The following is a 24,426-nucleotide window of genomic DNA, read 5'->3' on the forward strand; positions in this document are numbered from 1 at the left end:
AGAAATGGGCCACGTAATTTGATGTGGGGACATGCTTCAGTGTGTGCTCTCTTTCAAGGTCACGTGCACTGGAACGGGCTTGGGTTAAGTGGTTTCCCTAGGATGGTGTTTGCATACAAACGAACGTGAGGGAGCGGGGCAGTTAGCCTGGCTGGCTATGTGTACAATACGTGCATGCACAAACTGCACATCAGGTCTAGGGGTGCAAATGGGGGAGGGGGAAATTTAGGTGTGTTTTTAAAGCTTGTGTGTACTAACATGATGGCCAGCTGTCAATATGAATGGCTGATGGAAAATTAGGACTCCTTCACAGCACTCAGGGCCAATGTCATTGCCATAAAGTGGAAGGTCTTAAATCATCCAACAGATTCAGTGGTTTTATTGAATACACAACTCAGGACTGTTCCAGTGGCATTTTATGCACCAACAAGTGACTCTTTGTCCAATTTTAATGGTTTAACTCATTTATTACGTCCCCAAACAACGATTCTAAATTTCAATTGGAAGCGCTGCAATTCAGTCTTTTTTTTTTCCAGGATGAAATTTATCAATAAATACATTGAAATTCAATTTGAAAAGGAATCCAATTGATGTAAAAAAAAGCTCCGTTTTCTCCAACACTTGGGTGACTTTACACAATTATTCTAAAGCATCTAGGAACAGGGGATAGAAAGAAAAATGAACAGGATTAACACAAAAACCTGTTCTGTTTGATGCATTCGACTTATAATCTCTTGGGATGTATGCAAAGATGTTTCAGAATCCTCCCATTGAAGGGAACACTGTGCAGTGAACCAATGACACATGAGATCATTAATCACAATGTGCAGTCATAGTCTGAACAATCAAAATATGTAACTTATTATACATGTGGGTCATTCTATAAATTCGGGGTCCATTTTCTTCCTGTCCTTATTATGTCTGACATCTATGATTTTAATTCACTCCCTAATGAATGCAGTCGTCCTCCAAGAGTGATTATGAATAAGAACTACCTACCTAACAAATAAAAAAATGTTTGAAGTCATTCTTAATGATACTTGCATAGCGAATTACAAAGTGCCAAGGTAACAGGGACGGGAAAAATGTCACTCTTTGGACCCTAAATTTATAGAAAAGACCCATGTAGATTCACCAGGTGGTAGGCCCTCAACTTGGATAAATTGGATAACTTACCGGTACTTGTGAAATATGCTGTATTAAGTGGAATGCACAAATGAGTATTCTTTGAAAATCATTCGAAAACATACATATGCACTTTCACTCCCCACAAATTTGATTGGTGATTTCTTTGCAGTCAGCAGATATCATCGACCTCAGACAGTGCAGATTGTAAAGGTTAACTAATCAAGTACCATGCAAGCCTACGGGTACTTATGACTTCCTTAAGATCAAGTTTCTAGATGCTGAACCGCAAAAGCTGGGAAGAGTATCTTCAGTAGACCTCCCTCAATGTTCTCAAGTTAATCCTCTTGAATAAACAACAACACTGTGAAGGTTTAAGACATTTTTTGACACCGGTACCCTTATTGTTCCGATAGCGCCCAAAGCAAACATGCAATGATTAAGCCAAGACACAAGTGCGTTCTCCAATTTAGAAGTCATATCCCTGACGGTACACTTCAGAAAATACCCCTGGCAGTAAGTCAACAAAACAAAACAAAACCGCAATGGAAGCTTGAAGAGCTCTTTAGGAGGGACCCAGCCAAAGAAACCAACAAATCTCAAGACGTTTTTGAAGATGTTGACCAGATTGACTGACTTCATCCAGGGACAAAAGAAACCACAGAACTACTGGTACCCGTAAGCTTGCAAACATGGGTTTGTGTACGAGTATTCATACTAAAAATGGCTGGCTTGAAAGGTTTATACATGTAAATGGCAGCAAATTATATCTGTACACGATGTATGTACATTGTACATGTATGTAAACATACAATGTGCCTGTATGCCAGCTAGTGTACAAAAATTGATGTGTATGGTCTGGCAAGCTATGACTTGAATTGTGTGCTTGGCGCTAACACAAAGGATTCAGGTTAAAAGGAAGAAAGAAAAAGAGGAGAGAGAAAGGACAAAGAAAAAGACAAGGAAGGGCTGAAAGGTTGTTCACTTTTGACACAAGTCCAATACTTATCCACATTTGTGAGGCCCAAACAAATCAAGTGCTGAAACTTGAGCGAATCTGGCCAGGAGATTTTCCAGATAGCGATCGTAGCACTAGAAGCAGTGATCCTACAAGCAGGCATGTAGGAGCCAGTAATTCAAGACGTTCTCATCTAAACATCCAACTCTACTTGACTCTTCAAGAGTCCGGGGGTGGCCCTTCAGAGATGCAAGGAGAGAAGACCACGGGGGAATTATGTTTGATGATACTAGCATCAGACTCGGCAAGATCATCCCAAAGCTTGCTACAATTCACCAATGTATGCTAAAGGTGTTTCTGTTAGTAAGTATGCAAGGTGGATTTTAAGACTCTTAATACTTTCCACGAGAACTACATGTATCAAACTACAATGTACATCAGGTACTAATTGTATTTTCCCACTGTTCATAAAAACGATTTATTTTTCTTCAAACAAAATTTGGAAGTTTGTGATTCTTGACATGCACATCAATCACATCCATATCAATCTAATTTCACACATGAAAAAAAAAATTGATAAAAATGTCTTTAGTGGGTTACAGGCCAACACACAGGTCTCATAACACGTACATGTACATCTTACACCCTCTGTAGATGGGTTAATCTCAGGCATTAGGGTTTGACTCTCTTGGCAGAGTCAAAAGAGGTGCAGGGACAAATTTCACATCTGGTTACCGAGGAATGAAATTTGCTAAACACAGAAAATATTTGCTAAGTAGCAAAAAGCAGGTTACCGGTCAAAATGACATACTAGGTATACTGGCTGTGACTGGTCCTCAGCTGGTTCTGGCTTAGCAGTGTTATTTGCTTACCAATATTTCCTACATGTACTTTGCAGGTCCAAGGAATTGGGTCCCAGTAGTCAGGAGCCGTAAACGGCGTAAAGTAAAAAGCCACAGGCAATGAATAATGTACAGGTTACAATGCCAGCAACATTAGAACGTAATGCTGCAAAACGGAGAAAAGACGGGGAGGATTACTCAGAGAGCATTAATAAGCTTTTAGCATCAGGTCATCAAATAAACCGCAATGAACGACTGTAATTCTAAAACCCACATCCCTAATGGGTCTGGTGAAGGTCCATCAAATGTTCATTTGTTCTGACTGGGACTAAAAACACCAAAAAGACAACTTGCTCAGTCTTTGGCTAAACATCTATCAGCACTCCACACATTGTGATCAAGGCAACTCTCCTTCCCTGGCCAGCCTGTGAATCATTCTACCTCTATCACTCTGCCTTAGAACCCCTAGAGAATCTCAATTTATGATAACGTAGGACATGTAGCCAGCGGGGATGGCAACACAATATCGGTTGTTCACCTTGAACATGAAACCTTCAGCTTGATGTGATTAAAGGGGCATTTGTTAGCATTCAGTTTGAGCTTTGTGTCTTGAATGTAGCCATTTAAAAAAAAATATCCGGTGTTCAAACCCAACTGTAACATATAATTCACTCCAAAACAAGTACACGTCAATCGATCATTGTAATTTTGTGCATCATGTTCATAAACCAATTATACATGTAATGCAAGTAAAATCATGCATTATTGTGTACTTACGCAGTCAGCTTAGTGCACACTTGAGTACATGTAACCTCCTCAGACAACAAGAAATGTGAAATAACGCCGTCTGGTGAATTTAAAGGTGTTATGTTTAACAATAGGGGGGCCTAAATATTATGTATTTTCTATGTGAATTTAGTACCACATTTATGAATTTGGTTAGAACTGAAAAACAGACACTTGTATTCATTTAAACCTGATTTTATTATCAATAAAATGACATAGTTCGTAGATAACACTTTATCACACACTAATAATGTTTTACTTTTGTGTTGAGCTCTGCAGAGGTTTCAGTAGACAGTGGTAAATATGAGGAGAACAAAATGTAGAAGCATTATTTCCACACACCAGGCCCCCCCCCCCCCAAAAAAAAATTTGCTGTGAAATTGGACTCTCCGGCAATTCTCCCTGGGGGACAGGTACATTCAACCAACATCATCAATGCTTCAGGCAGAGTACACTAAAGGTACCGGTAGAGTGGATCATTTATCATTTGTGCATTTTGTTCGTTGGAAGCAATAAAAGTGCTTAAAATCTATACACGGGTGCTTAACAACTGACCTGATGAAGTTTTACCTAGCCGTAAATGCTGTTAATTTTGAGATAAAACAATATCGTACAATCTCAATTTCAATTAAACATTTGCCGTGTCATGTTTTGAATTGCGCCCGATATCAGCGCCCGGGACACGTTTTCATTCAGCCAATTGCAGCTAAGCTTTTCAACAATAATTTGGTTATTTACTTTTTGGAAAGCTGCAAATTATCTACATGTACTCTACCTTTAAAGTCCTCATCTTCACCTAGCAAACAATGTAAATGTGGAAAAAAATCCCCCCCCCTTTCATGTATGGCCACAATACCGGTATGTCATACAAATGCACAGTGGCCTTACCAAATAAATGTAAGACTCTAATTTCCAGAAACAAATTTAGGAAAAGAATCACATACTGCTACTGTACATGTACATGACTACATCCTGAATGTATGATAGAAGACTGAGTTGTTGAGTTGATGTGATTCAGATTTATGAACAAGGAGGACTTCGTTGCACACTACGGTAGCATTTTTAGCATTACATGTACATACACATCCCCAGTGTTTCCAACACCTGTGAATGTAATACTGTTGTAATTACACGTCAGTCAATCGACAGTCAAATCACATGTAAGGTCACAATTGTTTGACATTATCTGTGGTAAACAAAATGCTCATTTGATGCACTGTGAAGCTTTTACTTCAACACCTTCTCGGCTTACTGACAAATAAACACAAACTTTGACCGATTCAGTAAAGTAGTCATTTCAACTACATGTACATGTACCCTTTTCTCAATGTGATGTCATCGGCATGTACATTGTAGCTTGCCTGTACCTGCAGAGGCAAACACAATGAGTTTTAATACATGTACCCAGCTCCTGTCATGATGGTGAGAACTTTACATACACATCAGTCCTTCGGGAGCTGTTAGGTTCTTCTTGTTTTCTGTTGTTGTCCTTGAATTTTTTTGTCTCAAGTGGTTTTACTTTCTATACCGAGAAATAAAGTAAATGTAAATGTCAAATTTAGGGTCCAATGTTTAACATTTTCCCAACGGTCCCTGTTACCTGAGTACTTGGTCATTTGCATGTAAATAAAGGAATAAATATGTGCTTGGCCGATTTTAAACAAATACGCTTAAAACCGACTCAGGGGTCTGGACGTTGATAATACCTTGAGGCAAAAAGTCAAAACAAGTCAAAAATGATAAATTTCCAACTATTTTGTTCACAAATTTCACTTCCTGTTTTTTTTAACACCCCTCTCATGAGTAGTCGTAAACATCTCCATATAGATTGGCGTGCATGGTACATGTACATACTGCACGATGTGGCGCAGAACGTGGCAGTGCCGGTGTAGAGTGATTTTAGGCTCTCGAAATACGGACTCATTGGTAGTATTGCGCATGTCTAAGTGAAGATTGTGAACGTTCAACCAATAATAGGTTAAAAGCAACCAGATTTCATAGGAGTCCAAATTTCATGCAATATCTTTTAAAAAAAAAGTTTAAAAACAGACAGTCAGTGTTTTATTTTTATTTATTTTAAGATGGAATTTTGCGTCGGGGTGATGTAAATCAAATTAGGTTTTTGCCCCTCACTGACGTTTAAACACTGTATACTCAGTGTGTTACCTCCCGAGTGAAAGTTGGAAAAAATCACTCGGGTGGGACTCGAACCCACGACCTCCTGCTTTCTAGTGCAGATGTCTTACCACTCGACCACCGAGCTAACGGGATCGGTTGGCTGGCTCGAATCTGATGTTCATAGCAGCGGGTACCGCATAAACTATTTTATAATAATAATAATAATAATTAATTCTTATATAGCGCATTACATCATTGACACAATCTCAATGCGCTTTACAAAGTTAATAAAACAAATGTCATTAAATACACTAAAAAAGCTCATTAAAAATATTAATACATCACCAATCTATTGATTTAAATACCAAGTAAAACTCATTAAAAATACATTAAAACCACAATCAGTCAATCATCATGAATGTTATTTAAAAACCTGACAGAAGTAATACGTTTTTAGTGCTGACTTAAAAGATAAAAAAGAAGGTGCGTTCCGAATAAAATAAGATGGAATTTTGCGTCGGGGTGATGTAAATCAAATTAGGTTTTTGCCCTTCACTGCCCTTCATTTGCACTAGAAAGCAGGAGGTCGTGGGTTCGAGTCCCACCCGAGTGATTTTTTCCAACTTCCACTCGGGAGGTAACACACTGAGTATACAGTGTTTAAACGTCGGTGAAGTCGGTGTTTTATCAACCGTTTAAAACCACCCACATGACAGGCTCTAGACCAATACGAATGGGTAAACTGTCTAAGGTATAATTTATGAATGCACCATTAAGAATGACTTCAAACAATTTTTTTGTTCCATACATCGTTTGATTTTTCATTTATAATCACTGTTTGAGGATGACTGCATTAAGGAGTGAGTCAGAATTAAAAATTATAAATGTCAGATACCGGTAAATGTATACATACGCTACAACTGGGACAGAAAAAAAGTGGACCCCAATTTTATAGAATGACTTCTTTTTTTGCCAATGACATCATATTTGTATTTTATGCATTCATGATTGTTAAAAACCACGTGCAGAGTTTTTCCTATTTCTATCTGTAAACCTTTAAAGAGCAGGTCTGTGACTTGTATGCAATCTACATATACATACAATGTACAAAAGTTTCTAGATAACTGAAAAACAATTTATCATTCGGTGCGCACCCACGTATGATAAACTTATGATAAATGGAGTAGTTGATCAAGTTCAGATCTATCAAGATCAGAAATGGTGCAAGACTTGTACAAGTCTCCAAGTTAATTAACCACTAACAATGTTTGTGTATTGACTCAATATTGGGTTTTACCCTTTACTGACTGTATACCCAGATTTGTCCCGTGTGATTTTGTGAGAAAAAATCACCCAGGTGGGACTCGAACCCACGACCTTCTGCTTACTAGTGCAGACGTCTTACCACTGAACCACCAAGCTTGCCGGGGTCGGCTGGCTGGATCAAAAAGCAGCCGGTACCGGGTACCGCAACCAAACTATTCATAGTATGGAATTTGCATTGAGGTGATGTAAATTTAATACTGGGTTTTGCCCTTCACTGAATATACGCGTTTATAACAAAAAAATACTTTGGTGAAGTGGAAAACCCAACATTAAATGTTACTAGTACGTGGTTTCCTTAACTACTGGGAATCAATGAATGTACAATGTCCAGCAATTTATTTTTAAAATTCAGCCTTGCTTGAAACTTTTAGCCCAGGACAATACTGGGACAATTCTTATCACACAGCACATGAATGAAAGGAAGTCCATGCCTCCATGCACAATATACATGTAGGATCACAATATACTGTACATGCTTTGTTCCCTGCACAATACTGTATCAAACAAGGCGAGCAAACAATAGGCATAATACAAAAGGTACCGGTATTTACAATGTTATTCTCAGTATGCACAGGTATGCACAAGGGGGGGGGGGGGGAGGAGCACAGGCCTCAAGTGCGAGGAATAGACCAATTCACGGATAGCACCATCTTTGGGATCAAAGTGGTTTCCACTGCGCGTGTGTCAACTTTTACCAACGTGCATCGGTGGCTGTTACCGGTACCTGTCATTCAGTAATCATTGGTACATGTACATGTATGAACTGCACCCGCATGCGTGCGCTGGTGACCAGAATTGAATGACAGGTACAAACTGTACATGTAACAGCTATTGATGCACTTTGGTAAAGTTGACGCAGGCGCAGTGAAAAACACGAGTATCATGACCCATGACCTCAAGCAGATTACTGGAATATGACGCTACGTGTTTGTATTCTGCCCGAAAGCCGTCCGACTTTTTACCGAAATTAACGGATTACCTACGGTAGACCACTAGAAGGTATGGAATTCAATGCTGTTTTGCTAATCTTGATAAGCAGTTAAGTTTTGGTTTTGGTGATTATAGAGTGACAAAATAGTTCTGATGTATTTGATATTCTGCTACCCTAGCAACGGACAGTACCACACATTTGGAGTATGCGTTGTGTGGCTAACCCTTCTCAATCCTCCAAAATCGTCATGGCAGTTATGGAGGATTTTGGAGGTTGAATGGTGTTTTAGCACATGAGAATTTTGGAGGATTCAGGGTGAATCATGAATGGTGTTTAAAGAAGAGGAAGATTTTGGAGGATTGAGGATGAATACTTTTTTTCCGGATGCTAGCATGAAAAAAAGACCGCGCTCGAGTGGCCAAAAAAAAGACTCTGACGTCACGCCAACAACGCTTTGCTTGCACGTTAAAACGTTCAAACTCAAACTGCAGCTTCGGTACGGAAAGGTGACTGTTTTCACCATTGTCAACCCTTATACTTTAAGCGAACAGAGCATGAGTATGTCAAGAAGTACTGGGCATAGTCTTGGGTAGACCCGTGAACGTGGCGTGTAAACAACGCCAAGCTCTTGTATCATTTTGAACCTGGCGAAATCATCCCTCCATGACACCATGGAGCTAAAACTTAACATTATTTTACCCTGTGATAAGTACTCACATAAGAAACTTTCTTGAAATCTGCTTTTACGGCAAATCTTGCATTTGAACAAAATTTGAGGTAAAATCTGGCCCCAGATCTCGACGTCCCGCAACCTCCTCCTGATTCATGTGATTGACTGGACTCATATCAACGTCCCCAGTGCTTATTGTATTTCCAACCGTGTTTCTAAAAATACCGGTAGTAAGCAGGTTGTTGTGAGTAGGTGCGTACTGCTCGACACCCTGGAGACGAAGTTGGATCACTGGTACGCTGTGCCCTTTGTGCAAATTGGAGGGAACCATTTCGGTTACCAGTTTTCCCCAACTGACGCATATGCATTGTATTATACCGTATGATGGCTGTCGCAGCTAAAATTAGACTTGACCGAAATCGGTAGAAGCCAATCACAGCGAAAATTAATTTCCATAGACTGTGTACAAACGTGGAACAAATCAGCGCGTACGCTTGGCAGATTGACCAAGTCTGGGTTGCTGCATCACTTAAAAATAACATGTACCGTACATGTACGTTTTTAACATGATGGTCCGGATTCGACACATGAGGGCGCGCATTATGTACTGTAGTGTAAGGACGTATGCGATATGCGCTGTGAGTGGATTTACTATATGGGCACAGACCGAGCGCAACCCAGACTTAGCCAAGTCTTAGCTAAAATAGACATCGTTTTTGACAAGTTTCCAGTCCTATCCTCTCTCATCACCGCACTTCTCGCCGCGATTTTTATTTTTCTGAACAAATAACAAAGACCTACTTTATAAATACAAGGAATTCCTAAGCAAAAATGTAAAAAAACATTATTTTAGTTCTTGTACTTAGTTATTTTCTTTAATTTAAATTAAAAAATAAATAAAAAGTAACAAAAACAGGTAAAATTGAATTCATCATTAAAGAATATTCTTGTCTTTTTCACTTGAATATCCAATTTATTTATAATTAAGTAAAAAAATGCAGTCATTACACTTTTGACCTCTTGTTTGTGCCATTTATTAACAAAATTGAACAGTTGCTCTTCATGCTCTAGCTTACACCTGCTACTAGTACTGTAAAAATCAGGGGAAAAATAAGAAAAAAAGGCCAGCATGAAAAACATCCTTGCTGATCTTGTTGGTGAACTGGGATATCAATTAAGTTCACCACAAAGACAATCCATAGGTCTTATGTACAAAAAGGATAATGTACTAGTAGCCATCCTCCCCACGGGATCTGGGATGCGACATGAAACAGCCGTCAATCTGTCCAAGTGACAACCTTAATCGTATGCGTCACATGGAGCAGACTTGTCCAGCACTTAACGTTAAAATCGTATTTCTACACGTTCATATGGGTCTTCATATTTTGGCAAATTTCTTCGAAAGGACATTATTACACGAAACAGTCGTTGATAAAGCGCATGCGTCACATGGAGCAGACTTGTCCAGCAGTTAACGTTAAAATCGTATTTCTACACGTTCGTATGGGTCTTCATATTTTGGCAAATTTCTTCGAAATGACATTATTACACGAAACAGTCGTTGATAAAGCGCGACTTGTTTTTCTTCGATCGAGCAACAAGACGTCCGTCAGACGCCCTCATTCCGCAAACCGGTGCAAGGATTGAGCCTCACGGTGAACACATTGAGCTGTAAGTTTTCAGACTATGTTGCTGTTTTTCTTCAAAATTTTCGCTGTTTGGGAACAATGTAAGGGGTCTGATGGAATGTCATGAATGTGTAGATCAATCCAGGATAATTGTCTCTCTCATTTGTATTCTCTTTACCGGTTTTTGGGGGGTCTTTTTGTCCTCGTGTGGGTATGTGACTATGCTACTGTGACGCCGTCACCAAAGTATGGCAAATCGGTGGAGCGTTTGTATGGAGGGTAGCCCCACTAGTGTGGCCGTCGGTATGCTGCGCTGAACCTCTAGCCACACACCGTGGTACCGCGCGCTACTGAGGACGAAGTTTCATAAAATCTGCGGTCCGTTTCTTACATTCTCAGTTTCTTATTTTCTTATGGTTGTATTCTATGATGTTTCACCTATCACTTCTGGGATGCTTAGGTCTAATGATGTTCCATTTTCCGAGATATTCTTCAATCTTTCTGGAGCCCATATGCACTCGTGAAACGTCTGGTGATGGCAGCCATTTTGAATGGGACAAGAGATGACCTCAAGCTATGACGTCGCGTTTATGCAAATTGCTTGTCGAGCGCGCGAGGGCGCGAGTTGCAAATGCGACGGCTGTTTCCTGTACCATACATTTATCGTCAGGGGGCCACGTGCACCGATCTCTATTCAGGATCTACGGCACAGGAAACAGCCGTCGCATTTGCAACATGCGCCCTCGCGCGCTCGACAAGCAATTTGCATAAACGCGACGTCACAGCTTGAGGTCATCTCTTGTCCCATTCAAAATGGCTGCCATCACCAGACGTTTCACGAGTGCATATGGGCTCCAGAAAGATTGAAGAATATCTCGGAAAATGGAACATCATTAGACCTAAGCATCCCTGAAGTGTTAGGTGAAACATCATAGAATACAACCATAAGAAAATAAGAAACTGAGAATGTAAGAAACGGACCGCAGATTTTATGAAACTTCGTCCTCAGTAGCGCGCGGTACCACGGTGTGTGGCTAGAGGTTCAGCGCAGCATACCGACGGCCACACTAGTGGGGCTATATGGAGGGGTACCCGTAATTCAACGTTCCACTCAGTAGAGCTAGTGTAGTTTATGTGCATTTTATTTAGCAATTAGTAACGGGCGGTCAAATTCTCATCCGGTCGAAAATACCAGCTCTTTCCCGATTTAATATAATAATGACTTGCGAGTCTTCCATTCTTTCTGCATTGCACTTGCACAGTTGCAGTTGCACTGCCATGACTGCACTCCTGCATAACAGCTGCATTGTTGTTTAGCAAAAAAAGTAAAAAGGAAAAAAACAGTACTCACCTCTAAAGACAGACTTCTCTTGAACCCTTTTACTCAAGTCGGCCTATTCAGAAAAGCTCAGTTCAACCAAACATGCCGCAAAGTGTTGGCAAAAATTGAGAGTGAACGTTTGTATCCTGCGCCACACACACAACATGCACAGCACAGAGCTATCGAGGTTTTTGACTGACTACTTTTTTGTACTTTTGTCGGTCTGGTTCCATGTGCTACCCAATGTAAAATAGGAATATTTCAGTGACCTATCATCTGATCGTCAGACTATTTTCACATTGGACGAGAAAAAAAATGGACCACTATTTATTTACAGCGCCACCAACGTTTAAAAATGCTTACATGGAAATCCAAGATGTCAGCGCCCATGGGAAGCGAAGAGAAGTTAGTTGAATCAAATATGAAAAGCAAAACTACATGTACCACACACACAAATCTCAACAGATATTTGTGTATAGAATGTGGAACGTATGCCACTGCATTGTACAAGATTTACAGCGGAGGAGTGATTAAAATCGCGCACTGTGTAAGATTTTATGAATTTGTCAAGAAGCCCAGTTTCCGGACAGGATAGCCCCATAATCAGATAATTAAATGTGGCCAGTTTTTACCGGACTGACTCTGTAAAAAAAAAAAAAAAATCCACACTTGGAACATTTACCCGAAAATGTAGAACTCTGTCAAGTTTTTATTGGAAAGAATTCCATGTACTGGGCCACCACTCTGACCTCCTAATTGGGTAATCCTTATCTTTAGGACACCTCTATTTTTATGAGTTCTGTTCAAAACTGACTTTTGCAGGTGACTGTCCAGTACCGAAGTGACTTTTGCAGGCTAAAGCAGTTTTTTTTTCCTCAGATAAACTCATGTTAGTTGTCATTTTGAAAGCACTTTCAAAGAAAATGTGACTTTTCTGCCTTTTTTTGCAGTTTGCCATCTTGCTTTTTATATATATTTTCTGTTTGTCATCGTCGTCTTTAACCCCTCATAAATCAAAGCCCTGCCCTCTTTTTACAAAATTAAACCTGCTGTTATTCAAGAAGGTGTCATTGCCAACTGTTCAAATGTGTCAAGAAACATCAGAATGTCACTTTTGAGTGTCATTTAGTCAGCTGTTTTGGTGAGTCTTTTAACCTTATAGGAACGGGGTCCTAAAAGTAAGGATTACCCCTAATTGGGATGTTGGTAGCTGGAGTTACCCTAGCCCCACTAGTGTGGCCGTCGGTATGCTGCGCTGAACCTTTGGCCACACACCGTGGTACCGCGCGCTACTGAGGACGAAGTTTTCATAAAAATTCAGGGCAGTTTCTTACATTCTCAGTTTCTTACTTTCTTATGGTTGTATTCTATGATGTCTCACCTGTCACTTCTGGGATGCTTAGGTCTAATGATGTTCCATTTTCCGAGATATTCTTCAATCTTTCTGGAGTCCATATGCACTCGTGAAACGTCTGGTGATGGCAGCCATTTTGAATGGGACAAGAGATGACCTCAAGCTGTGACGTCGCGTGTATGCAAATTGCTTGTCGAGCGCGCGAGGGCGCGAGTTGCAAATGCGACGGCTGTTTCCTGTACCATGCATTTATCGTCAGGGGGCCACGTGCACCGATCTCTATTCAGGATCTACGGCACAGAAAACAGCCGTCGCATTTGCAACTCGCGCCCTCGCGCGCTCGACAAGCAATTTGCATAAACGCGACGTCACAGCTTGAGGTCATCTCTTGTCACATTCAAAATGGCTGCCACCACCAGACGTTTCACGAGTGCATATGGGCTCCAGAAAGATTGAAGAATATCTCGGAAAATGGAACATCATTAGACCTAAGCATCCCAGAAGTGACAGGTGAGACATCATAGAATACAACCATAAGAAAGTAAGAAACTGAGAATGTAAGAAACTGCCCTGAATTTTTATGAAAACTTCGTCCTCAGTAGCGCGCGGTACCACGGTGTGTGGCCAAAGGTTCAGCGCAGCATACCGACGGCCACACTAGTGGGGCTAGAGTTACCCAGCCCAGAGTTTTATCATTGGGTTGTAGATGACAACCCAATGATAAAACTCAGGGCTGGGTAACTCCAGCTAGGATGTTGGTAAACATGACAAAGTCTATGACTAGCCGTGACAGAAAAAGATAAACTATTATTATATTATTAATATTAGAAATTTTGCACTCTTTAAATGGTGTTCCTTCATCGGATTTACAACTTTTGGTACTCTTCAGGGCATATGAGGGAATATGAGTGGTGGCCCAGTATACGAGTAGATGTCTGAAAAAGAGGGGACTGATTTTCTATCGCTATAAACTGATAAAGAGGGTTAGTGTGCTTCTGAAGCATAAATAAACTACAAATAAAGTCTGAATGTCAAAATCCAAATTTGACAAAGTTTTACATTTTCGGTTACATATGTTGCAAGTTTGGCCTTTATTTACGGAGGTAGTCCAGTAATTGGCTACATTTATGGGGCTATCTTTAGGACACCTCTATTTTTTACGAATTCCGTTCAAAACTCACTGTTGCAGAGACACTGTCCAGTAGACCTACCGAAATTGACTTTCATTGACTTTGGAGGCTAAAAGTAAAACTCTTTTTCTTCATATTAACTCATGTTTGTTGTAATTTTGACACGCACTTTCAAAGAAAATGTGACTTTTAAACCTTTTTTTTTTGCAATCAGACGTTAGACGTGCACGCACGTTGTAGTTCTCAAAACACTCTTGAAAGCCTGACACAGTGAAAGCCCGATGTTGATTGGCTGATTAAACAAATCAAATTGTTTTTTAAACAGCCAATCAGCATCGAGCTTTCATTGCGTCGAGCTCTTACTGTCGCCATCTTGGTTTTCGAGTCTGTTTTCTGGTTGTCATCATCGTCTTTTACCCCGTAATTCCCTCATAAATGAAAGCCATGCCCTCTTTCCACAAAATTAAACCTGCTTACATTTAAGAAGGTGTCATTACAGCTGTTCAAATGTGTCAAGAAATATCAGAATGTCAATTTTGAGTGTCATTTAGTCAGCTGTTTTGGTGAGTCTTTTAACCTTACATAGGAACCGGTTCCTATAGATAATGATTACCACAATATTGAACGTCAGGATCTTTGGCTCTTGGAACCAGACTATCAACCGAATGGTTCTCAGACTTTATTCCAAAGCCACGGATCACTAAGAAAAAAATGTAATCTAACGTCATGAACGTTAGACCTACTTCAATAAAAAAAAAAATACAAGTAGCTAGGCCTAGGATTTGATTGAAAACATAAAAGTAAAGAAGATATTAAAAAAAAAAAAAGTTGTTGCAAAAATGTTGAAAACATGTCAATGTGGGACTTGGAAACATTTCCAATTTTGTTTGAAAATACTTTGAAAATGCACTCGACTCTCCATAGACTTTGTACACAACCAAAGAAGTGGCGTCTGGATACTACATTCTTTCCAAAACAAAGCACAGATTTGATCCTGGAATCTTTGACATTGTAGTCCACTGTTTAACCAATCGAGCTACCGAAGCATTCTAGCTGGAAGGGCAGTTATAAATGTGATATATATTTGCAGTGGTGTTTTTGCAAAGCCGTAAAGATAACAGTTGAAATCGCATTACGGCTGTCGTAGCCATTGCCACTGTACACATTAACCCTAACTCCCTAGCATGATTAACTAGGAACCACACCCATCCTGGCAAATTCCAACACCATATGGAAAACTGCACAAACATATTTCTGACTTTGATTCTGGAGGTGTGCCGACCCAACGTAAAAGACTGTCAGTTTAGGGGTACTGTACCCATCCTGACAGATTCCAACAAAATATGCATTTGGGGTTTGATGGGTTGAGTTCTGTTAGGGTTAATATGTTGAATTTTCATTTTGAATGACAATACAGTGTAGGCTACTTTCTTTATCCCAATAAATGGGCCTCAAATTTTGTCAAATATTGATGCTTGCCAAATTTACTGAAAAGTTGTCTTCCCTGAATTATAAATCTAAACTGCTCTTTTTTGCAATTGATATTTGCAATGAAATCTATCATGTTTCAGTCTCAGTGATTGAAAATAAAACATTATGCATTACTTTTCACCTGCTTTCTTAGAAAAATAAAATTGAGGCCTGGCAAGAAGTTATATATAGAAGTAAACAAAAATAAAAACTTGCAAATTATAGTTTAAAAAACAAATCATTAGTTTATATTCAAAAGATCTCCCCCTTCCCCTCCAACCTCCCCCAATCACCTTTTTCCCTGGAACTGAAATGACCCAAATTACGGCTTTGAAACTCAACTCCGCTTTCCACATCTCTCAATATGACCAGGAAAACTGCAGCAAAGTTGTGGATAAGTACGTGGAGTTTGATCCTGTCATCATTCTTCTGGATGCGCTGCTGTACAAGCCACAGGCCTATAGGCACATCTTGTTCAACACCAACAGCAACGTGAGTCTTAATCCTTAACCCTAATCTTCCCAAATCCTTCAAAATCCTCTTTGCAAAATGGAGGATTTTGCAAGATTGAGGCTATGTGGCAAAAGTGTGTGGCTAATTTTGGAGGATGCACTGTGTCAAGGTCTTGGGCAGGACCTTGTGTTGTTTATGCTCAGCTGTGCATACATTTAGGCCTATATTATACTTGAAATCCTCTGCACTGCTCCAGGATGTCACTGGCTCTGCCTCAACATATTGACAATGATTGCTGCAGGATTTTGCAGGATTGAGGCAGTGGTCACCCCTCCAAGGACCATTCAAAAAATAACGGAGGATTTTGGAGGATTGAGGCTGTATGCTATTTTTACATGGAGGCAGTTGGAGGATTTTGCAGGATTGAGGTTGCATCCTAGCAAAAATGCCTAGGGAGTTAGGTTAATTGTTTACAGACGAATCCGGTCAGATGATGAATTTATGCTCACGAGGCCCCCTTCAATGGAGAAACCACTGTGCATGCTATTGTACAAAGCAACCGCCTCATGACCGATCATCTGAACAATAGCTAGCTCAATGCTTTCGCCATTGAAGGGGGCCTTGTACGTCCCCTGATTGGTCTATAGATGATCCCAGTTTTTCCTACTTCTGTGATTACTGGGGTGGCTTTCCACCATCACTAGGATGCTCCAAAGCTCACCTTTGGTTGTGTGTTCAGAGCTTTAGAGAAAACACATCTGATGGGCACTTGGCCATGCAAACATCTCAGTAATGGTTAAAAACCCTAACCATCATTTCAAAATCAGTATTAAACGTGACATACAACATTTGCTTTTTGCTATAATTTTCAGAAATAGATGGATTTGAGGTACTAAGTATTTGATAGTAAATGCAACACTAACTAGTTTTGTGTTCGTAGATGCTTGGATAAAAACTAGAAAAAAAAGCTATTTTGTAGTCTGGTTCCCTGACGCTACTTCAGACGAAACGGACCAATATATAGATGTCAGGGAATTGTCAGGTCAGGGAACCAGACTAGCTGGCTTGTACCCGTACACGGATGTGTAACCGATTGCAACCAAAAAATGTAGACTAACTAAATTGGGTAGATTGGGGGCAGTATTTGCAAAAGTCAGGTTTTTTTCCTACGATGGTTAGCCAACCATCTTGAAAATGACAGCACACCAGGTGTCATGATGTCACAGGATTCTTGAGACTATTATTCACTTACAATCAAGTAAGGTATTTCACAATAATTTGGTAGGTTTTTTTTATGTTGGCAAGTGGTGTATATTACTTTAAAAGTCTATGGTTGTGTGAAGCTGTAATGCACCCTATTGTATACACTGTATTATTAAAACATTCATTTCCCTAATTTAACAATGCAGAATATTCATTACTTTGATGACATTGGTTTTCGTTTGGCACTGTAGATCCATTGGAAGCTGAGCATTCTGTGTTTGCTCTGTGATGCTTACACCAAATGGGCCCAGCGTTCCAGGCTCAACTCAGCTAGTGATCTTCTAGACAGGCAGTTTCTCTTCTTTGCCCTGCAGTGGCATTTCTACGTTATGTTTATCATTGCAGGACTTGGTGAGTATTTTAGAATCAAGGGGGGGGATATCTTCTGGGTGGGGGACAGGGGGTTAGCGATAGGGTGGTTGGCGTGTGGTAAATTTTATGGATATTGTGACAGAGGGGGCATCAGGTTCGACAACCATATTTTCCTTGCCCTAAATTTTTTTAAAACAAACTTAAAAGGTATTACTGCTTACCCTGTATTGAACCCACACTATGAACAAAAAATGAATCTCAACTTCAGGAAATCGGCTCTGTGTTATTTGAAAAAGTTATGGAAAATAATACTCCAGTTTACGTGGAACACATAACGTACAACAACCAATGCAGTCCAAGAAGATGGGAGGGTATTGCCTCTCAACATATAAGGGGTATATGGTTACCTTTGTTGGTGTGTCATGGCTGCCATTACAGACAAAACGCTAGTGAGCTGTGTGGTGCACATAATGTAAGTCAACTCTATCTCACCAAATATGGCTTTATTATTTTGTTCAGTGATATAAACTCATGATAAACTCTTTATAAAAACCAAAAGGCAATATACAAAAAAATCCTAAAGACAACATGCACCTGGCATCATTTAATTTAGCCATCTATACAGGTGCAATTGCAATTTGTTTTTCCTTCAGATTTTTATTTTTCGCCGACCAACTGACCCTACCTCAGATGCAACCACAATATTTTTTATAAGAAACATAGAAATAAAAAGGAACGTCAATAAAAACTTACCACAATTTTCACATCTGCACTGTCGGCTTTTTTTGTCAGAACTGAGTACCTTTCTCATCGGTGTCGTGGCATCAACAATTCTTCACAGAAAAATAACAGGATCCCCGGGCATATGGTACGTATGAATCCACGTTTGTTTCTTTTGTGAATCAATTGCGCACTTTCTTGCTTATAGATGTGTACATTCCCAGTTACACTAAATCAAAAAGTCCTATAAATTGTTCTTGGAAAAGAAACCGAGAACAAACAGAGTGACAGCTCTGAAGATTTATTGGTGCAAAAGTTCAGAAACCTAGTTTTGATGACAAGTATTACTCACTTTGGACTGTTAACAAATTGACCTGTTTGTAGACAGAAATCTTATTGAAGTACATGTATATGTATTACCATTTCCCTTTTCAAACGGATACGTATCATTTTACACAAAATGCCTGTTTTGCCATCTTTGTTGAGTGGTCGGGCACAACCCGACCAGTGTCTGGATTTGTTCTCATAAATCTTCTTTCTTTGAGTGGTCGGGCACAACCCGACCACTCTTTGGATTTGTTGCGATTAATCTTCTTTGTTTCTTTTTTTTTCCGGACAATAATTCTCCGCGGGTTTTCTCCTTAACGGTTTATGATATGAACTTGTAACTTTCAATATATATCGACCCTCATCCGAAGTGGTGCATATTACTCTGACGTCACAATGACGTCATCGGGTGTCAAATTATATTCGATTTTTGGTCAAAATATGACAATTTTCCGTCAATTATAACTCATGAACAAAATGAACGATCACGTTCATATTTTGTGATCTGATGGACAATACCTTGATAAACATTTTTGATTTAAAAGTCAAAGTTGCTTGACCTTTCCTTCCGGGGCTACCGGAAGGTCAAAGTTAGGTGAATTCAAAATGAAGAAGTTAGCATGAAATCAAAACAAAGCAAAATTTCTTCCGAACGGTTTATGGTATGATCATAAAACATAGTGTGAACTTGTACCATGTTACCAAGATGTTATAAAAAAATACATCATCATGACGTCATCAGGTATTAAATTACAAGTGATTTAAGGGCAAATTTTGACAACATTGTTTGCGCTAATCTTTTGAACTAAATAGTTAATTTAATTTAATAGTTTCTTTAATTTAAAACCATCATCAATTTAATTCCATCATTTGATCCCTGTCTCATATCTTCGTAGCCCAAATATTGATAATCATTACAATGTTCACTTTTTGCTTCCAAATACTGTGACGTCATCAAACCGGAAGTTAGGTGTTATTAATGCATACACTTATATTTTGCATATTTTCATACGTTATCTAACTTCACAAGGAACTTTTATCCACTCCGAACTAAATCAGTATTCACTCCCGTTTTTGACTTATGACGTCATCAAGCCAGAAATAACTTGGATGTGTTCATTATATGTTTACTGAAAGTTATCAATCCGTTAATTAACCCTAACCGAACACAACCCATCAAAGTTCAACAGCAGGTTTTGTTTAAATCTGTTGGGATAGGTACAGTTCCCCTAAACAGATGGTCTTTTACACTGGGGTTGGCATACCTCCAGAAACTAAGTCCAACAGTGTGTGTGTACAATTTCCCATGTGGGTGTTGGAATTTGACTGAATGGGTATGGTTCCTAGTAAATTAGACTGGGGAGTTAGGGTTTTAAAGAAGATTTCTTTTTTTAAATTGATTGTACTGGAAAGGATTTAATTTTTTGATCCTTTGTTCTTACATAAACAAATTTATAACTTGTCTCAGCAGTATTTAATGAAAAAAGGCCAGCCGGACCACTCTGCGTTTGTAACTAAACAAACGCGAAGCTCTAGTTTCCCTTGTTATTGTAACAGGTTTTTATTACTGTGTAACCCTCAATATTTGTTTACGTGTCAGTTTCAATTGTTCCATTGTTTACACCATAAATCATGGGTTAAAATCACTTTCTGTTGTGTAGTGAGTTTCAGAAGTATCTAGGTTATCGACATCCCGTGATGCTTGTATGAGATGTCGATTCCATTTCTTTTGAGTTTAACAGGTTATTATGAAATCATAATACTGTAATATGTAATTTGTTTTTCATATTTTAGGTATGTCATGTTAAAACCGGCCAAGCACATATTTATTCCCATTCATAAATATCTTTTGGTGAAAAAGTCAAAATAAGTCAAAATTAACAAAGTCCCGATGATTTTGTTCAATAATTTACTTCATGTTTTGTGACATACCCTTTTGGCCATGTCTATAATATATACTCACGCACATAGTGCTAAAAATCTCCTTACATGGCAATTGGCGCACACGTGCGCGATGTGGCGCAGAACACAGGAATTGTTCAATACCAGCGGGTGTTTTATCAGCAGTTTCAAACCACCCACATGAAGGGCTATTGTTGTCAGGAATGGGTCAAATCTTGGCAATAAAGTGAAGGCCAACTAATGTTGCAAACAAAATAAAGAATAGTTATTAATGTTTCTAAATATATCATCAGATTGCTGAAAAACAAAAACAAATGCTACAAAGACTTAATAAAAAGGCCTCTTTCTGACATAATGAGGGTGTTAAAATGCAATTTTTGGCAAATCTGTTTCCAGCCACGGCTTAAATGTATGCCTTTGTGGCAGCCCAGGGCCAAATGGGGTTTACTATCTAAAATGAAAAAAAAAGGTAGATACACAACTCCAAGTAAGACTAATCATTCCGATTCGTAAAATGAGTTTTAATGAAACGAAAAGGGAAATACTGTTGCATTTCCATATGTTTGCAAATTAAAAGCTGAATTTCAATCTAGGCGTGACGTGTGCATGGTTTTGTTGAAAAATTAGAACATCGGCAATTGCTGTGAAAAACAAAAATGAACGCAAATCCAACTGCAAAATTAGAACCAGTCTGCAAAACTTTGATTTGTTTTCATTGACAGTACGTCGTTACTTCTCCGTTCTTTACTCCTGTGCTGTGTGGGGAAGCTACTAGTAATACCTATGGTCATCTGGGGAACGACAGACATTGAGACTTGTATGTGGTTGACACGGTTATTTGTGTTCACATCGGCTACACAGGCCTTAAGAGGTAAGGATTCCTTATTGTTGCTCAGTCTTAACCAGGTTCCAATCTCATTGAACAGCTGAGGACGGAAACTTGCAAATCATAGAATGTACATGTATTACCGGTTACCAGCCAAAATCACATGTGATGTTATTGCTTGTGATTGGTTCTCCGCTGCTTTTGCCAAGTATTATTCTCTAGTTGAAAGGTAACGGAATTGGCACCAGCATCGATTGCTCTTAGCTGCTACCAACATGCAATTTAAAGGGAATGTACAACATTTGCTTTTGCTGTAATTTTCAGAAATAAATGGATTTGGAGGATTAGTATGCTATAGAAAATATTGTTAAACTGACTTAATTCACGTTTTGGGCTTGTAGATGCTGGAAAAACCCAGAAAATCTATCATATTCTTGTAGTAATTATTCGTGATAATTTGATCATTTCGTTCTTTGATGTTTGCAAATGTTGTATCTTCCCTTTAAAGGTTTATTTACAATACGATTGTACAGAAGTAGGCGTCAAACTAATCCATTCACCCGATTTAGTACTTGAGTTGCTGATTTTATTTTGCTTTTTTATGCAATAGATGTGTTGCACACAGAAAACCAAAAAAACTCGGGACCATTTGCCTTTCATGTATTTTGTTCGTTTCTAATAATAACACCATTCAAATTCCAAAGATAATGAAATGACATAATGAAAAAACCTAAATTATACAACACCTGAATAAATCCCCGTCATCTGATTGGTGGATCGTTGATCACATGCCATTGAATTATTCGTACCAGCGCGCCTGGCGCGCAGCGCACAGTGCAATGGAAGTTCCATTGCACGGTGAATAGAACTTCCAATGCACTGTCATTGCTGCTGGTGGTGGCGCTGTTTTAAATCGAGATAAATTGAATATGATTGTTCTCAACCTGTTGAACAGTTTGCATTAATATAAATACGATGAAGTTGTCGAACTTTTAAACCGTTTTTAACCTGAATAAATTGGCTATTTAAAGTCAACCAATCAAATGACAAGGACATTTAATCAGGTGTTATATAAAACAAATAATGAATGTTTCACGTTCGTGCAATGGAAAGAATAATTTCATTTGGTGACAGATAAAATGTCCCACTCCGCTCGGCATTTCATCTGTCACCTCATGAAATTATTCTTACCATTGCACTCACAAACATTCATTATTTGTATACTATTGAATGTCCAGCTTAATGGATATTACACTTTTAGAGAAAACACAGAAAATCATGCACGTTGTTTTGATCATGAAACATTATTTAATCTATAGTACTTTGTATTTCCAAAAATCAGTCAATTGACTGATCGTTGGAAATCACCTACATTTCTTGATTTCTTCCAAATGACAGCAAGCCAGACAGAATAATTTCACGGGGTGTTTAGTAACAGTATGATCTTTAATCCAAGTAAGCTTACTGATAATAATTAGGTAGGTTACTTTTGGGATAAATGCAAATGATCCTATATGCCTGAATGTAGAAAATTGTTTGAGGTCCTTTGGTACCACATAACTTCAGTTAGGGTTATTTCATCAAGATTTCTTCTCTCTTTTTTTGCAGTCATAATGAATTCACATACTGCGCTAGCAAGCAGCTTGATCTTGCTGGGGTTTTCGGCACAGTATCTGTCCACCCATCTGTCACCCCTTCTGGAGTGGGTTTTGATGCAGAGCTTTGCTTCATGACCAAAGAGTCAACCTTCACATAGCTTCCCAAGATGCACTCAAATTGCCAAATATTTAGCACTTAAAATTAAGTTCTTTACCTGACGAGCCTACATATGAAAAGGCAGACGATAATAAGCAAAAGAGCAGTAATGCAAGTAATTTTCATATTGTCCATTTTATTTGACATCAACACAAATGTGCTTGAAGATATGCTACGTGTTCTGTCACTGGCAGCAGTAACATTACGCTTGTCAACATAATCTTTGAAGTTCAAGCAACTTCATGTATGTAATATTAATATCTGAAATACACCAGCTGTCTGAAGTAAAAAATATAGTTTAATAAAATGGTGCTTACTTATGGTCAGAAGTAAATCTTATTTGTACAAGGCAATTCTAAGATTAACCACAACCCATAATAGATGGATTTGGAATGATGTTGTAGGGTTGAGGAAGCCACCGTTACTATACATAGGGTTTGATTGCTAATGGTGGATTTTGGAGGGTTCAAAAAGGTTCCCGAGATAAACACCAAAGGAGTTATGGTTAAATATCGAGTTAAAAGACATTGTAATAAAATATTACGCTCAAAAATCTCAATGCATTTGTTTAATAAACTTTACCCAACATATTTGGCTCAAAACCAAAATCCAGGTTTTTTTATCTGTTATTTTGTATGCTGCTTGTTCTGTGCTACTGTCAATATTTTGTTTGTATAATGCAAAGCCGAGAAGACTTGGACCAAAAATTTGAAATATGAAAGCGCAAAAAAATAATATACAAGTGTTTACTCCAGACTTGTAACCTTCAGTAGACCGATTCACTAAGCCAGTCACATGATGCCTTGACCGACCAATCACAGCCTTGATTACTGTTCGACATGCGTGCACAAAAGTTCAACATCCTGCACGTGCCTATGATGCGTGCGGCTGGAACACACTGTGTGGTACGTGGTCATCTTTTCAAACCGTGGACGAAAAATACCAGAGAACAAAAGAGAACAATAACGTCCACGATTCCCAGCATACGTCCACGATTGGGGTCATGTACAAAGCCTATGGGAGTGATCGACGGTGAACACACGTTTGCGTTCGCAGTGGGAGGAATTTAATGGATCTTACTTGTGTTTTACTTCTTATCAATGCAACTAAGAACCCAAAAACGCAGTAAAATCTGAAGCAATTTTTAGCTTCCATGTTTCTTTTGACTTCTGGTGAAACTGAAATTACCATTTCTACCGACAATCGGAA

The 24,426-nt window shown here is 38.9% G+C and overlaps 1 protein-coding gene across 1 annotated transcript; it reads left to right on the forward strand.

The window, feature by feature from the left end:
• Positions 1-12,026: 12,026 nt before the first annotated feature.
• LOC119740923 (protein ARV1-like) lies at positions 12,027-23,911 on the forward strand. The gene is made up of 6 exons (XM_038216410.1): positions 12,027-12,252; positions 16,032-16,151; positions 17,567-17,726; positions 18,480-18,555; positions 21,359-21,507; positions 23,071-23,911. Exons 1-6 carry the CDS (start codon positions 12,061-12,063, stop codon positions 23,193-23,195), a joined length of 822 nt encoding a protein of 273 aa, XP_038072338.1. The 5' UTR covers positions 12,027-12,060; the 3' UTR covers positions 23,196-23,911.
• The last annotated feature ends 515 nt before the right edge of the window (positions 23,912-24,426 follow it).

Source organism: Patiria miniata, unplaced genomic scaffold (assembly GCF_015706575.1).
Source record: "Patiria miniata isolate m_02_andy unplaced genomic scaffold, ASM1570657v1 HiC_scaffold_5, whole genome shotgun sequence".
Classification (NCBI taxonomy): Eukaryota; Metazoa; Echinodermata; class Asteroidea; order Valvatida; family Asterinidae; genus Patiria; species Patiria miniata.